Below are 16,583 nucleotides of genomic sequence, written 5' to 3' on the forward strand. Positions count from 1 at the left end.
GTACCAGCGGAGAAGCAGCGGGTGACAGGAAGCCTAAGCCTGTCCCCGCTGCTAAAGTGAAATGAATATTCATGCTTCCCCATGGGCGTGGAGAGGAGTGAATTAATTTCACTATAATAGCGGGCAGCGTTTGCCGCAAATTGCGGCTAAACACTGCCCGCTATCAGAGCCCGCAGACCAGGGCCCCCCCGCCGCTCCCTCAGGGGCCCCCAGCTCACACGGCCGCTATGGGGCCGTAAGCCAGGGGTCCCGGCGCCAATGCCGCCCCCCAACGCTCGTTAATGGGGAGAGAGTGTCAGATGACGCTCCCTCTCCCATGATTCCCCTCGCCGCTGACACACAGCAGGTGCGCGATGACGTCACTTCATGCCGCACCTGCTGTGTGTGAGGCTGACAGCAGTACTGCTCCTGACATCGGAGCAGAGCGGCTGCTGGAGTCAGCGTGGGAGCGAGGAGGGGAGGTGAGTATTGTGCTTTTTTGTGTTTTTTTTTTATTATTGAGTCCTGGCTGGTTGTATGGGGGGGGTGAGCTGCATGATGCCCTATGGGGCAAGGAGGGGGTGTGAGCTGCATGATGCCCTATGGGGCAAGGGGGGGTGAGCTGCATGATGCCCTATGGGGCAAGGAGGGGGTGTGAGCTGCATGATGCCCTATGGGGCAAGGGGGGTGAGCTGTATGATGCTCTATGGGGCAAGGGGGGGTGAGCTCCATGATGCCCTATGGGGCAAGGAGGGGGTGTGAGCTGCATGATGCCCTATGGTCAAGAAGGGTGAGCTGCATGATGCCCTATGGGTCAAGGGGGGGTGAGCTGCATGATGCCCTATGGGGCAAGGAGGGGGTGTGAGCTGCATGATGCCCTATGGGGCAAGGGGGGTGAGCTGCATAATGCCCTCTGGGGCAAGGGGGGTTAGCTGGATGATGCACTATGGGGCAAGGGGGCGTGAGCTGCATGATGCCCTATGCAAGAGGGGGGTGAGCTGCATGATGCCCTATGGGGCAAGGGGGGGTGTGAGCTGCATGATGCCCTATGGGGCAAGGAGGGGGTGTGAGCTGCATGATTCCCTATGGGGCAAGGGGGGGTGAGCTGCATGATGCCCTATGGGGCAAGGAGGGGGTGTGAGCTGCATGATGCCCTATGGGCAAGGGGGGGTGAGCTGCATGATGCCCTATGGGGCAAGGGGGGGTGTGAGCTGCATGATGCCCTATGGGGCAAGGAGGGGGTGTGAGCTGCATGATTCCCTATGGGGCAAGGGGGGGTGAGCTGCATGATGCCCTATGGGGCAAGGAGGGGGTGTGAGCTGCATGATGCCCTATGGGGCAAGGGGGGTGAGCTGCATGATGCCCTCTGGGGCAAGGGGGGTTAGCTGGATGATGCACTATGGGGCAAGGGGGCATGAGCTGCATGATGCCCTATGCAAGAGGGGGGTGAGCTGCATGATGCCCTATGGGCAAGGGGGGGTGAGCTGCATGATGCCCTATGGGGCAAGGGGGGGTGTGAGCTGCATGATGCCCTATGGGGCAAGGAGGGGGTGTGAGCTGCATGATGCCCTATGGGGCAAAGGGGGGTCGAGCTGCATGATGCCCTATGGGGCAAGGAGGGGGTGTGAGCTGCATGATGCCCTATGGGGCAAGGGGGGTGAGCTGTATGATGCTCTATGGGGCAAGGGGGGGTGAGCTCCATGATGCCCTATGGGGCAAGAAGGGGGGGTGAGCTGCATGATGCCCTATGGGGCAAGGGGGGGTGAGCTGCATGATGCCCTATGGGGCAAGGGGGGGGTGAGCTGCATGATGCCCTATGGGGAGGGTGAGCTGCCTGATACCCTATGGGGAGGGTGAGCTGCATGATACCCTATGGGGGAATGAGCTGCATGATGCCCTATGGGGGAGTGAGCTGCATGATGCCCTATGGGGGAGTGAGCTGTATGATGCTCTATGGGGGGAGTGAGCTGCATGATGCCCTATTGGGGCAGTGAGCTGCATGATGCCCTATGGGGGGAGTGAGCTGCATGATGCCCTATGGGGGGAGTGAGCTGCATGATGCCCTTTGGGGGGAGTGAGCTGCATGAAGCCTTATGGGGAGGGTGAGCTGCCTGATACCCTATGGGGAGGGTGAGCTGCATGATGCCCTATGGGGAGGGTGAGCTGCCTGATACCCTATGGGGAGGGTGAGCTGCATGATACCCTATGGGGGGAATGAGCTGCATGATGCCCTATGGGGGGAGTGAGCTGCATGATGCCCTATGGGGGGAGTGAGCTGCATGATGCCCTATGGGGGGAGTGAGCTGCATGATACCCTATGGGGGGTGAGCTGCATGATGCCCTATGGGGGGAGTGAGCTGCATGATGCCCTATGGGGAGAGTGAGCTGCCTGATACCCTATGGGGAGGGTGAGCTGCATGATACCCTATGGGGTGAATGAGCTGCATGATGCCCTATGGGGGGAGTGAGCTGCATAATGCCCTATGGGGGGAGTGAGCTGCATGATGCCCTATGGGGGGAGTGAGCTGCATGATGCCCTATGGGGGGAGTGAGCTGCATGATGCCCTATGGGGGGGAGCTGTATGATGCCCTATGAGGGTGAGCTGCATGATACTCTATGAGAGGGGGCAGCGTGATACCCTATGAGGGGGCTACATTATATTCCATGAAGGGGTTGCATTATACCTTATGAGGGGGGTTGCACTATACTCTAAGGGGGCTACATTATACCCTATGGGGGCTGCATTATACTCTGAGGCTGGTTGCATTATATTCTATGGGGGGGGGGCTACATTATATTCTATAGGGGGCTGCATTATATTCTGTGAGGGGGATACATTGTACCCTATGAGGGGGCTACTTTATTTTCTTTGAGGGGGCTACCCCAACCCCTGCTACATAATTAAGACATGTACTACCTTATATTATACCCTGATATTAGCATGTTTTACCGCACAATTGGTGGTCTTTTATTTATTTCTATGTAGCTATATAGTGGGGCCCAAGAATGATTTTCTCTGGTGGGCCCAAGGTGCTCCAGTCCGACGCTGAGTACAGCCATGAACTAACATTATACAGGTCCTTCTCAAAAAATTAGCATATAGTGTTAAATTTCATTATTTACCATAATGTAATGATTACAATTAACCTTTCATATATTATAGATTCATTATCCACCAACTGAAATTTGTCAGGTCTTTTATTGTTTTAATACTGATGATTTTGGCATACAACTCCTGATAACCCAAAAAACCTGTCTCAATAAATTAGCATATCAAGAAAAGGTTCTCTAAATGACCTATTACCCTAATCTTCTGAATCAACTAATTAACTCTAAACACATGCAAAAGATACCTGAGGCTTTTAAAAACTCCCTGCCTGGTTCATTACTCAAAACCCCCATCATGGGTAAGACTAGCGACCTGACAGATGTCAAGAAGGCCATCATTGACACCCTCAAGCAAGAGGGTAAGACCCAGAAAGAAATTTCTCAACAAATAGGCTGTTCCCAGAGTGCTGTATCAAGGCACCTCAATGGTAAGTCTGTTGGAAGGAAACAATGTGGCAGAAAACGCTGTACAACGAGAAGAGGTGACCGGACCCTGAGGAAGATTGTGGAGAAGGACCGATTCCAGACCTTGGGGAACCTGAGGAAGCAGTGGACTGAGTCTGGTGTGGAAACATCCAGAGCCACCGTGCACAGGCGTGTGCAGGAAATGGGCTACAGGTGCCGCATTCCCCAGGTAAAGCCACTTTTGAACCATAAACAGCGGCAGAAGCTGTACTTTTTTCTGATGAAAGCAAATTTTGCATGTAATTCGGAAATCAAGGTGCCAGAGTCTGGAGGAAGACTGGGGAGAAGGAAATGCCAAAATGCCTGAAGTCCAGTGTCAAGTACCCACAGTCAGTGATGGTGTGGGGTGCCATGTCAGCTGCTGGTGTTGGTCCACTGTGTTTCATCAAGGGCAGGGTCAATGCAGCTAGCTATCAGGAGATTTTGGAGCACTTCATGCTTCCCTCGGCTGAAATGCTTTATGGAGATGAAGATTTCATTTTTCAGCACGACCTGGCACCTGCTCACAGTGCCAAAACCACTGGTAAATGGTTTACTGACCATGGTATTACTGTGCTCAATTGGCCTGCCAACTCTCCTGACCTGAACCCCATAGAGAATCTGTGGGATATTGTGAAGAGAAAGTTGAGAGACGCAAGACCCAACACTCTGGATGAGCTTAAGGCCGCTATTGAAGCATCCTGGGCCTCCATAACATCTCAGCAGTGTCACAGGCTGATTGCCTCCATGCCACGCCGCATTGAAGCAGTCATTTCTGCCAAAGGATTCCTGACCAAGTATTGAGTGCATAACTGAACATTATTATTTGATGGTTTTTTTGTTTGGCATTAAAAAACACTTTTATTTGATTGGTCGGGTGAAATATGCTAATTTATTGAGACAGGTTTTTGGGGTTATCAGGAGTTGTATGCCAAAATCATCAGTATTAAAACAATAAAAGACCTGACAAATTTCAGTTGGTGGATAATGAATCTATACTATATGAAAGTTTAATTGTAATCATTACATTATGGTAAATAATGAAATTTAACACTATATGCTAATTTTTTGAGAAGGACCTGTATGAATGGCTGAAAAAATACACAATTGCAAATGTAAAAACAGTGGGGGTGGGGGGGTGAACTGGTTGGGCATTGTTTAATTTAACACACATCACTACTTTAATTACACAATGCTTGGAGTAGGGAGAAAAAAGTATTGCTTTAAAATATATATGTTAATTGAAAAAGCTATTTAAATCTTTCTACAATTGTATTGCGTATAATATTGCATTTTGAGTTTGCGAGCCAGCTTGTTGTGATATTCATTATATTGCATGTGATTTGCAGTAAGCTGGTATTGTATTTTTACTTCAATATTTCCTATGCAGTTTGGTAACCATAGTCTCTATTGTCAAAGGTTGTATAACTGTGGGATAGTTGGTTCAAACAGATGAAACTGCCTGTATGAATCATGCTCTTTATCCTGGAGGCTTCCGAGGAACTGTTAATGTGCAATTATAAAATTGTGAAATGTTCTACTTTAAGAAGCACTCCCATCAAAGTTTTTATCATATTAATATTGTCATGGCTCGGTTTAGGGATTTGATCAGCCTAACCTGTTAGTCTGTGATCGGTTCCCCTGTCTACTGAACTATAGTCTTTTCTTGCCTGTCCAAATGCTGATGGTTCCAACTGTCTTTGGTCACCCCTTCTTGGCTTGCTCCTCTCCAGATGTTTTCCATTTCCCATTTTGGTCTGCCCTATCACACTCTGGGTTGGGTTTTATATGTTCACATTTCACTGCACCTGCTTGCTGGCTGTACCTCTAGGTGGACTCGGGTTTAGGAGTTCCAGCCCTTCCACAAAGTATATTACCTTGCATGGTAAACACCAGTTGAATTCCTGCAGTGATTCTGTTTGTTTTCCCAGTTCCTCTTACTTTCATCTCTTTAGATTTCAGGGGGTCATACTTCTTCTGATTACTTTTGGCTACTCTTAGCTTTCTCTCTCTACCTTATATAAACATGTTTTAATTTTCTCATCATGGTTTTTCGGATGTTCCTGAACATTTTACTCCTCTTGTTGGCAGTGTGTTGCAGACTTCTTTCTGATTCTTCAGGAGGTATGAGAAGCCCCTTGATGGCCTTTTAGGAAGTCAGGTCCGAGGTGGTGTTTTTTAGTGGTGCAGCTAAGGTCTTTGTAGTCTGTACAAGGACCAGTTTAGCGTGAGTGTGGCATCTCGATGTAGTACGTCTTCCCGTTTTCCGTTAGCCGTGAGTGATGTGTGTAATGTTCGTAACAAATTTATTGAAATCATCAAATTATATAGCACTGTACTTACAATTGCTCATTTTGCCTTTCTACCCAACTAGTTCTTCTCTTTTGCTTGTTCTGTGTAGAAACAGGAAGTCTCTTTTGACTGCAAAAAAAACATTCCTGTCTTCACCTCCTGACCCGGCTGCTACCTTCTCCTCCAGCAAGACAATGACCCAAAGCACACATTCAAAAGTACACAGGAATGGTTGAAAAAGAAAAAATGGACCGTTTTAAAATGGCCATCAATGATTTCTAACCTCAATCCCATTGAAAATCTTTGGGGTGAGCTGAAATATACCATTGGGAAAAAGTACCCTGCAAACATTCAAGAGCTTGAACAAACTGCAAAGGAAGAGTGGGAGACAATACCAGATGAGAAGTGCAACAAGCTTATAGATGGCTACAAGAAAGGTTTTGAGGCTATCATCAATACCAAAGGGTGTGCAACCAAGTATTAATTAGGGTATGTGCACACAGTCAGTAATTGGCAGCGCTTTGGACTCAGCACATGTCCGCTGCATCCAAAGGGCTGCCGGCTTTTGAATGCAGGTGATTCCGCATGTGTTCATTGAACCATGCGGAATCACCACGTCCAATACACTGTATGGGTGAGATTATAAATTGACATGCTGCGGTCTGGAAAGATGCGTCGCATGTCCATCTCCGCAGGCGTCTGTACACGCATAGAGGACATGGCATTTCTTGAAATTCCATCCACTATACTGTAACATCTGGATGCCGCAGGTTGGACTACTGACCGTGGGAATGTACCCTTAGGGGTGGCTTTATTGCTCTTTATTATGTTTCTTCTTTGAAACATGTATGTTGAAAAACAATGTTTTATTGTTGTATTACTTTGGACCACAAATTAAAAAATCACAAGTATATAACTATGGTACATTCCAATTGCTTCTGAAGATATTGTACAGTCTATGACAAAAACGAAGGGGTGCCAATAACGATGAACAGGACTGTATAGAATATGACAATTGCAATATATTAAGAGGATGTAAACTTTGATGAGAGGAGTGCTTCTTTAAAGCAATTTTATTTCTAAACACTAGATAGATAACATAAGCAAACATATCACGTACTCGGCCCCTAACAGCAAAGTCCAGTGAGGGAGTCAAGAAATGGAAAGTCATACCTTTTACACACAATGAATCAGCATTTACCGTATACAGAAGATATTTATGACACCACAAGTTAAGCGCTGCATACACTTCAAAGAAAAATGCTGCTTATACACCCACTGTACACACTAAGCCAACTTACTGGAGTTACATAGCCAAAACAGCCCGTCACTGGGTGACATTCGAGCCGATGGTTGCGCCAAAAATGGGAGAAGTCTTTTAGCAGTGTGGCTTATAAAAAAAACATGTCTATTACTGAGAGGTAAAAGATTGTGGCACCCATCAGTAGTGCAAATTAATCTTTATTTCATCCAAAACATGGTGCTTACTTAAGGGATGAGTGTAGGCAAGGCAATGGCACATTAGTATATGGGAGGGGGAAAACTTTTCAAGATGGGTGGTGACCATGGCGGCCATTTTGAAGTCAGCCATTTTGGATGCAACTTTATAAGTGGCCCACCCAGGTGTATCCATATAAATGGCCCACACTTTACAAAGAGAATGTATAAGCAGGTTTTTGCTACAAGTGCTGAGAGCACCATGGTGTAGGAGTGGGGACACTGATTACTGTGATGTGTGACTCACTAGGCTGTGTGCTTCCGTTTCAATGAGTTTAGTTTTTAATCAAATGAGGTTATCACTATCTGACTAGCTGCCTCATGCTTGCTGTTCCCCCTACACACTCCCACCACCACTGATTAGCAGCTTTCTGTTAATATACATTGTACAGAAAAAGCTGAAACTCTATGATGTGTGGGGTGTTACACAGGGCTCAGCATTCTGCAGTAGAGAAAACCGATTCTGTCACAACTGCCGCACTCGGTAAACTAAGTGCCACATCGCTGGAATTATGATCTTAGTTATTACTAGTGATGAGCGAATATACTCGTTACTCGAGATTTCTCGAGCATGCTCAGGAGTCCTCCGAGTATTTTTTAGTGCTCGGAGTTTTAGTTTTTAGCACCGCAGCTGAATGATTTACATCTGTTAGCCAGCATAAGTATATGTGGGGGTTGCCTGGTTGCTAGGGAATCCCCACATGTACTTATGCTGGCTAACAGATGTAAATCATTCAGCTGCGGTGCTAAAAAATAAATCTCCGAGCACTAAAAAATACTCGGAGGACTCCCGAGCATGCTCGAGAAATCTCGAGTAACGAGTATATTCGCTCATCAGTAGTTATTACATTATGCTGCTGTCAGATTACATAGAAAACACCTGATTACAGATACATTTTTAAAGAGCTTGTCTTGAGAAACGTCAATTGCTACAGTCCCCTATGCAAAATATAAACACTTAAACTCTCCTCCTCACCTATGGAATTTATTGAGCTATATTAAAGTGAGAAATAGAATGGTTTTCTCCTTTTTTGAGGGTTAGTACTAATCACTACAGCCGGTCTCTCTGTCAGTGTTAGATTGCGAGTCTCACTAATATCCATATCTAATTTCTTTCAAGGATAGCCTCATTCTAAGGCTGGGGTCATACGTCCTGATATTTCCAGCACTGGAAAAACCGGTACCGGAGATATCTGTGTCTGTGTGTGTACTATCTGTGGCACACGTGTGCCGCATCAGTACTACACAGACGGCCGTCGGGGTAAAAGCGTTACAGTAAGCGCTGTTCATCGGCGCTGGGTGCTGAAGATGCTCTCATCATTCTCCCCTGCTCTGCCGGCGATCGCCGCGAGCAGAGGAGAATAATGAGAATTATATTAAAGTCCGAAGGATGACAGCAGGTGGGGGCTTTTGGGGCTCTTGCCCCCATCATCCGACACCCGCTGCCGCTAATAACAGTGACAGCAGGAGCGGATGATTGGGGTATTTCACAGCCGCCGCCTGCGATCTAATGGAAAAAAATGAATGAAAAACCCAACGTTGGTTCCCTCCTATTTTCTTGAACCAACCAGGCAATACTCACAGCTGGGGGCTGCAACCCTCAGCTGTCAGCTTCAGCAAGGTTGGTTATCAAGAATAGAAGGGTCCCCACGATGTTTTTTTAAATTATTTAAATAAATAATTTTAAAAAACCTGCCTTGCTAAAGCTCACAGCTGGGGGCTGGTATTCTCAGGCTGGTAAGGGGCCATTGTTATAGGCCCCCCAACCTAAAAACACTAGCCTGCAGCTGCCCAGAAAAGGTGCATCTATTAGATGCTCCAATTCTGGCACTTCCCCCGGCTCTTCCCACTTGCCTTATAGTGGTGGCAAGTGGGGTTCATATTTGTGGAGTTGATGTCACCTCTGTAATGTCAGGTGACATCAAGTCCACGGCTTAGTAATGGAGAGGTGTCTATGAGACACCTATCCATTACTAATCCTATCGTTAGATGCTAAATAAAGACAGCCAGAATAAAATCCTTTATTATTCTCAATTAATTAAACCATACTTACTGCATCGCCTAATCCCCGACGCCCTCAATCTCCTGTAATAAAAATAAAATAATAAACCAACAATATACCATACCTGTCTGTCGTTGTGCCCCACGCTGTAATCCATATCTGGGGGCTAAATAGTTTTCAACCTGGACAGTGCCAAGATGCGACTGTCCTGGCTGAAAACCACTGGTAAATGAGCTGCTGAGAGGGCAGCATCATTCACCAGCGGTGACATCATCACTGGCATTTTCCCACGGTCCTGAGGTCACCGCAGTTCAGCCCAGCCTCGATGATGTCACCTCTGTTGAATGATGCTGCACTCTCAGCATCTCATTCACCAGTGGTTTTCAGCCGGGACGGTCGCATCTTGGCACCGTCCAGGTTGAAAACTAATTATCCCCCAGACACGGATTACGGCGTGGGACAGAACAATAGACAGGTATGGCATATTGCTGTTTTTTTTAATTTTATTTTTATTACAGGAGATTGAGGGCTTCACAGGAATTAGGCATTGCAGTTAAGTATGGTTTAATTTAGAATATAAAAGGAGTCTGTGTAATTTTTTCAAATAAAGGATTTTATTCTGGCCGTGCTTTTATTTAACATATAACTATAGGATTAGTAATGGATAGGTGTGTCATTGACACCTTTCCATTACTAAGCCGTGAGCTTGATGTTACCTGACATTACAATGGTGACATCAAACCCACAAATATGAACCCCATTTGCTACAGGGCAAGTGGGAAGAGCCGGGCAAAGCGCCAGAATAGGCGCATCTAATAGATGCACCTTTTCTGGGCAGCTGTGGCTGGTGTTTTTAGGCTGGGGGGGGCCTATATCAATGGCCCCTTACCAGCCTGAGAATACCAGCCCCCAGCTGTGAGCTTTAGCAAGGCTGGTTGTCAAAAATGTGGGAGACCCCATGCCGTTTTTTTAAATTATTTATTTAAATAATTTAAGAAAACCAGGGTGGGGATCCCTCTATTCTTGATAACCAACCTTGCTTAAGCTGACAGCTGAGGGTTGCAGCCCCTAGCTGTGGGTTTGCCTGGTTGGTTCAAGAAAATAGGGGGTAACCCACATCGGTATTTCATTCATTTATTTCGTTACATTGCAGGTGGCAGCTGTGGAATACCCCCATCTCCGGTATAGTTTTTTTCCGGTACTGGAAATAAATGGATGCGTGAAACCGGCCTTAGAGGAATTCTTTGATAGGTGTAGTTTCTAAAATGGGGTCACTTGTGTGTGTTCATGCTGTTTTGGAACCTTGGCGGCTCTCCATATGCGACATGGTGTCCGCAGTCTATCCCAGACAAATTTGCACTCCAAAAATCAAATAGCGCTTCTTCCCTTCCAAGCTCTGACATTTGCTCAAACAAGAGTTTCTGAGCACATATGGGGTATCGCTGTATGCTGTAAAAGGGAAATATCTAATAAAAAATTCCATAGATTGGGGATATATGGCAGTCAGCATCCTAGATTCAGTGCACGGACATCCTGAAAAAATAGCATGCTACAATCAGACTATGTGCCAACAATAGATGGAGACGGCCAGCATTCCCAATATAGCCAATATATACAACAAAAAGATCTTTTCAAAAAGATCTGATCTTCTGTATCAACGAAGATTACCAAAGGACAATGATGTAGTTAGGTTTATCTCTACATTCAATGCTAGGAATGGTGAAATGTGGGAGGCCTTGAATAAATATTGGAATATATTGAAAATAGATGAGTCTCTTTCTGGGTGTATTGCTAAACATTCCACAATCACCTATCGTAGGTCACAAAATATAAGAGACATGCTTGTCAAGAGCAATTTTGAGCCTAAAGCAAAGAATATTTTCGATTCGAAGGGACCCTCTTGGGGTTGCAAATCTTGTGGGTCATGCGTTGCATGCCCAAATATTGAGACAACTAAGTCCTTTACTAATTCCTCCAACTCAAAGACCTATAAGATCACGCATAACATCTCATGCAAAACTTTTGGTGTCATATACAGTGCTAAATGTCCTGCAATAAATTATACATAGGACTGACTTCACGTGAACTAAGTAGAAGAGTTAGAGAACATGTCCTGGATATCAAAGCAGCAGCAGAAATCAGTAATATCGCAGAGCTAAAAACAATCCCTCGGCATTACTAGCTATACCACAACTGTGATCCTTCTTCTTTTAAGGTTAGTGGTATAGATAGAATCATTATTGATAACAGGGGAGGTGATTGGAAAAAAATTCTAGCACAGAAAGATCTTAGATGGATTACTGTTCTGGATACTATGTCACCCAAGGGTCTCAATGAGACCATTCGTTTTGTTCCTTTTCTCTAAGCGTTCTTTTCCTCTTCCATATATTTTTTATTTTATTTTGTAATGCTTGTTTACATAATTAGGTATGTTATTTATAGAATATATCCTTCATTATTTTATTCTGATCATGTTGTTTATGTTTATTATATTTTATTAATTATTCCATTATTTATATCTTTCAGATCTTTCGCCATATTGATGTTATTATTGTATATTGTATTTAATTATAATACTGTGATTTTGTACACATATCTTTAGTTTTGCACTTGTCACTTTATTCTTATTAAATTTATACGCGATTAAATTATTTAATGTACTAATTTATATATACATGCATTAATATGCATTCATTTTATGTTTTGTTCTTCACCTGTTATTCTATCATCATGTTCTCACTTCTTCTTACCTTCATATTCACTGTTGTAATTTGTGCGCTCCTTTGTAGTGCGCTCCGGTGTGGAGTGCTCACACAGGGACTTCTGTTCCCTCACTTTACATATCTACGTCACGTCCGAACAACTGTGCGGCTCAGGGTGGAACGCACGCAGGCGTCGCTTTCCCCCACGTGGTGCGCTCCATGGAGACGCGTCATGTGGGAGGTTACTGACGCCTGCCATACCATGCATGGTGCTAGACACGTTGAGTCGCGGCTGTATTTAATTAATGATTACGGTTCACAATACTGATTGGTCACTTCTTAGTTAAATACTACCTCATATCTCCGTTACCTCATTCCCTTGTCAAAGCTCAGGGGAAACGCGCGTCGGGCAGGTGAGGCTGTTACGGGGCTCCTCCACTGGTTAGTATACCACTTTATCTCCTCTTTTGCACGATGGCACTTTGCCTAGATATTACTGCCTATTTACAGCATTTACTCTCATATGTTTACATTATGGCGTAATTGCCTTATTTATATGTGCTAGAGCTATTTTTACTCTATTATTTCGAGGATTACGGAATGTGGGCATCTAATGCAGTGGTTACTATATTGTTTTACGCACCCCTTAATTATGATACCCATTTGGTTTAATTTATTAATATGAGGCGGTTGTGTATTTATTATGATTATGTAAATTTAATATACGGTATACTCCTGTATGAATTTTCTTTTATCCATATATCTGTCTTCCCCTATTTATGGTTATTATGTAATTTGGAATTTTTATGATTTAATAAAATATGATCTAACATATGCTGTAGTTGTGTATCATATTTATAGGTAGTATATAATTTTGTGGTTGCACAACATATTTATTTAGTTTTGTGTGTATATAAATCAATATATACAACAGCCAAACACCACCATATATTATACTATATGCAGGCTAAAAGCCCATGCAATGAGACTTACTATGAATGGCGGGTCCGTGCCACGTCCCTCCACCCCGACGCGCGTTTCATCCACACTTCTTCATGGGGAATTTTTTATTAGATATTTCCTGCTTATGCACTTAAACTACAAGAAAACTGGTGGCACCTTCCCTTTAAAGACATTTCTATTTCCAAAAATGAATCAATAGTGCAAGCAATGAAAATATATATTCTATTAGAGACAAATGTCTTTTTGTCCTCTTTTCAACCACTCATTTTTCCTGCACTGATCGCACTCTCTGAATTACAGGGTGAAATAGTTCTACAGAGTCTGTGCACAGAGAAATTAGGGTACATGCTGCAGCTTAGGAAAGTCTATAGGGAGTAGAAATGAAATGAGGACATGCTTCTGGATGTGGACAGACAGAGACATGACTGCTGCTTGAGGTGAGTATTGTACCTCACACCAGAGCTGAGATCACAGTTACACTGCTCAGTGTTGCTGTATAATGTGCATGCCTCTACAGAGAAATAGAGGAGCTTGGTCTCTTATTTTCTATGCAAGCAGTGTAGACATCATGGCAGCTAATCTTTTCACTCTAATGCTAAGGTCATGGAGTATTTACAATCAGAAATTGTGCCTATAAAAAAAAAAAGAAAACCAACCACCAAAAGATATTAGATGCAGAAATAGCTATATTACCGTCCTCATGTGCACACAAATCATATCCTATCCTAACACGTCAATACATATGGAAAAAAAGAAACTTAACTTACCCAACCAAGGTTTTAGAAAGCCATAAAATAATTCATCTTTCGGTGCAATGGCAGCTGTGAACAAAAAAATAATAGTGATCGTTAGAAAGATAGAAAAAAAATATGTTGCAGTTTATGTAAGAGATGCCGAAGTCAAGAAATGTGAATAGTGTAGTATCATGTTTGAAGTTGCTATTAATAAGTGTCATGAAGAAGTAATGCATTTATTTAGGTCCATTACCGTCTAGAAATGTACATTTTATTTTAACTGGAGCAAACATGAGGAATGAGGAGGAGTTTTCGTAGTAGTGGACAACCTCTTAAAATATATTATATTAATACATGTGGTGGCGGTCAAAGACATAGCAGCAAAAACAAATACAATTCTGAATAACAAAATACATGACACCATAAAACAATGACAACGGAACTGGTCACTGACAGTTTATTCTCCAAAATCACAGAGCAACACTGCAAACGAACATAGCCAAAGCACATCCACCTGCCCGCCGATAGATGCCACCGGTCACTATAGCCGTGGTTCATTGCCCTGTGGGTTTATAAAATTCACAGAGCTCTAATGTAATTGTGACTATATAATGAACCTGCCTCCTACAAACTGCAGCGGACATGCAGACTGGGCAGTGCCACAGCGCCTAACACAAGGCGTTGCAGGCTGCATGCTACCATTGGGTAACATATATTTAATTATGGCAAAATGAAAGATGACCCAGTAAAGTGCTTCAGTGGTTGCCCACTGTCTGGCTAAATTCACACAAGTGTATAAAAAAAAATTGTCTGACTTTCAACCAGAAATCTCAGATGATTTTTTTTTATCATTTGTCATCCATGTGCCATCTGTTTTCATACAGCAGCACTTATTACAAATGTAAAATTCTAAATAGCAGTTCTTTAACATAGGAAACTTATGTACAGTGGCATGTAAAAGTCTGGGCACCCCTGGTCAAAATTACTGTTGAAGAGTTGAGCAAGTTGAAGGGATTCAGAAGTCACGTTGAGTGACGGAAAACGTTTACCACCAGACTGGCCAACCTCTTACATTAAAAGTCTACCGGATCCTCCTGCACCATAGTCAGGAAATGGACTCCAGTCATCGACTAGAGTACATTTCTTGTATAATTTAGGACACTTCCTGATGAAATTATACTGAATCTGTTGGAAAATGCTAGGTCATGTTTTCTACTTTAAGTTCCACGTACTTTTAAGCAAAAAGAGGCATGGCCATTTACAGGTGTACAAAGGTTGATAAATACCCCACTCCCTATTTTCATTGCGTCTATAGACAAATTCAGCATGTGCACATGCATAAAAATTCTGGGGTCAACACTCAACAGTCCTAACAGTTTTTAGCAATACTATATGTCATGTGTCACATGACACAGACACTTGACCTACAGATTTCTTGAATGTACCCCACCTTTCGAATACCGGCAAAAACCTTTGTGACAAGGTATTTCATTACCCATTTTAATAGCGGAAAGGCTGCTTCTCTTTTTTATCAGCAGGTAGAAAGCAAAGCATGCACATTTTTGAAGCTGAGGACAGTAACGTCAGAGATAGTAGACTACCTGGAACCTGAAACACAGGCTTAATATAATTAGGATGGAAAAGCCTCACGATGGGATAATAAAGGCTAAACCACCAGGAGCAGCCATAGATGTATTGCTTGACCAACTCGTTCACCACCAGCAATCCTTCTTCTGTATTCCTAATCTGGAGTGATGGGAAGTTACAGTCAGATAGTTGGCAGCAAGGAATTAAGATGTACAAATATGGGATTAAAAAATTGTACTAAGATGAGAATTAAGTTCACATAGTTACGTTTTATAGTTCAGATTACCAAGATAAAGAAACATAGGCCAATTCCAAATGTCTGACGTTCAAGGTCTCCTGAGCCAAACTCAACAGCTTCATATATGTTTATGCGGCTATTAAAGCTTGATTCATCATAGCTATTAAAGCAGAAAACTGGGGTAAAAAGCTTTGAGAAGTTGCTAAATTTCTGCACAACATGAGGCGGTGCACACAATTTGCAACTTTTAGTATTTTTACGCCATTTTTGCTCAGCTCTGACAAAGTGGGCAGAGCTTGGACGTGACAGGAGCATGTAGAATTCTGCTTGTCAAATTCATGACGAATGAAGGTGTACTTTACATCAGAGGTGTCAAACTGCATTCCTCGAGGGCCGCCAACAGGTCATGTTTTCAGGATTTCCTTGTATTGCACAGGTGATAATTTAATCACCTGCACAGAATGATTCCAGCACCTTGTGGAATGCTAAGGAAATTCTGAAAACATGACCTGTTGGCGGCCCTCGAGGAATGCAGTTTGACACCTCTGCTTTAGTCTTACTCCTGTCCCTGACTAGAGTAAGATTAGTGATGAGGTACGCAGAGGCACACATCACTTTGTGTTACGCCTGACTTTTAAGAGGCATGTGCCTCTTAATGAAATAAGAACCTCACACTCCATCATCAAGACCAGAGTAGAAAATGTTGGGTTTGATGAAGAATCAGGGCTAAAGCGTAAGTTGTAATCTATTGAGGAACTCTGAAAGTGTCTTAATTTCTGGCATCACCAGCACAGAGCAGATGAAGAATTACAACATTGTATGAATACGCTGAGTGACAGGCACTCTTTGTAGCGGCTGCATATGTTCTATAATAGAGGAGGGTCTTGACCATGACAGTCCATTCTCTTAACAGGACTACTCCTTCCCTGTCTCACAACTCTAAATAATTGTTAACACTTAGCACCTCTTTCTCCATCTCCCAGTGCCCTTACCACATCTCTCATCCCAGTGTAGGACTTTCCCATGTAAAGTATTT

General features: G+C 43.7%; 1 protein-coding gene across 2 annotated transcripts in view; it reads right to left on the minus strand.

Annotated features, from left to right (window-relative positions):
- The window catches only part of LOC143816119 (ultra-long-chain fatty acid omega-hydroxylase-like), a 56,910-nt gene that overhangs the window by 19,874 nt on the left and 20,453 nt on the right, over positions 1-16,583 (minus strand). Inside the window, exons 3-4 of one of the 2 annotated variants that reach the window (XM_077296115.1) lie at positions 15,324-15,468; positions 13,756-13,809 (exon numbers count right to left, since the gene is read on the minus strand). In XM_077296115.1, coding sequence (XP_077152230.1) covers positions 13,756-13,809; positions 15,324-15,468 — 199 coding nt within the window. The remainder of the gene's footprint in view (positions 1-13,755; positions 13,810-15,323; positions 15,469-16,583) is intronic. The other variant, XM_077296114.1, reaches the window with a different exon arrangement.

The sequence above is a fragment of the Ranitomeya variabilis genome, chromosome 3 (assembly GCF_051348905.1).
Source record: "Ranitomeya variabilis isolate aRanVar5 chromosome 3, aRanVar5.hap1, whole genome shotgun sequence".
In the NCBI taxonomy this organism is placed as follows: domain Eukaryota; kingdom Metazoa; phylum Chordata; class Amphibia; order Anura; family Dendrobatidae; genus Ranitomeya; species Ranitomeya variabilis.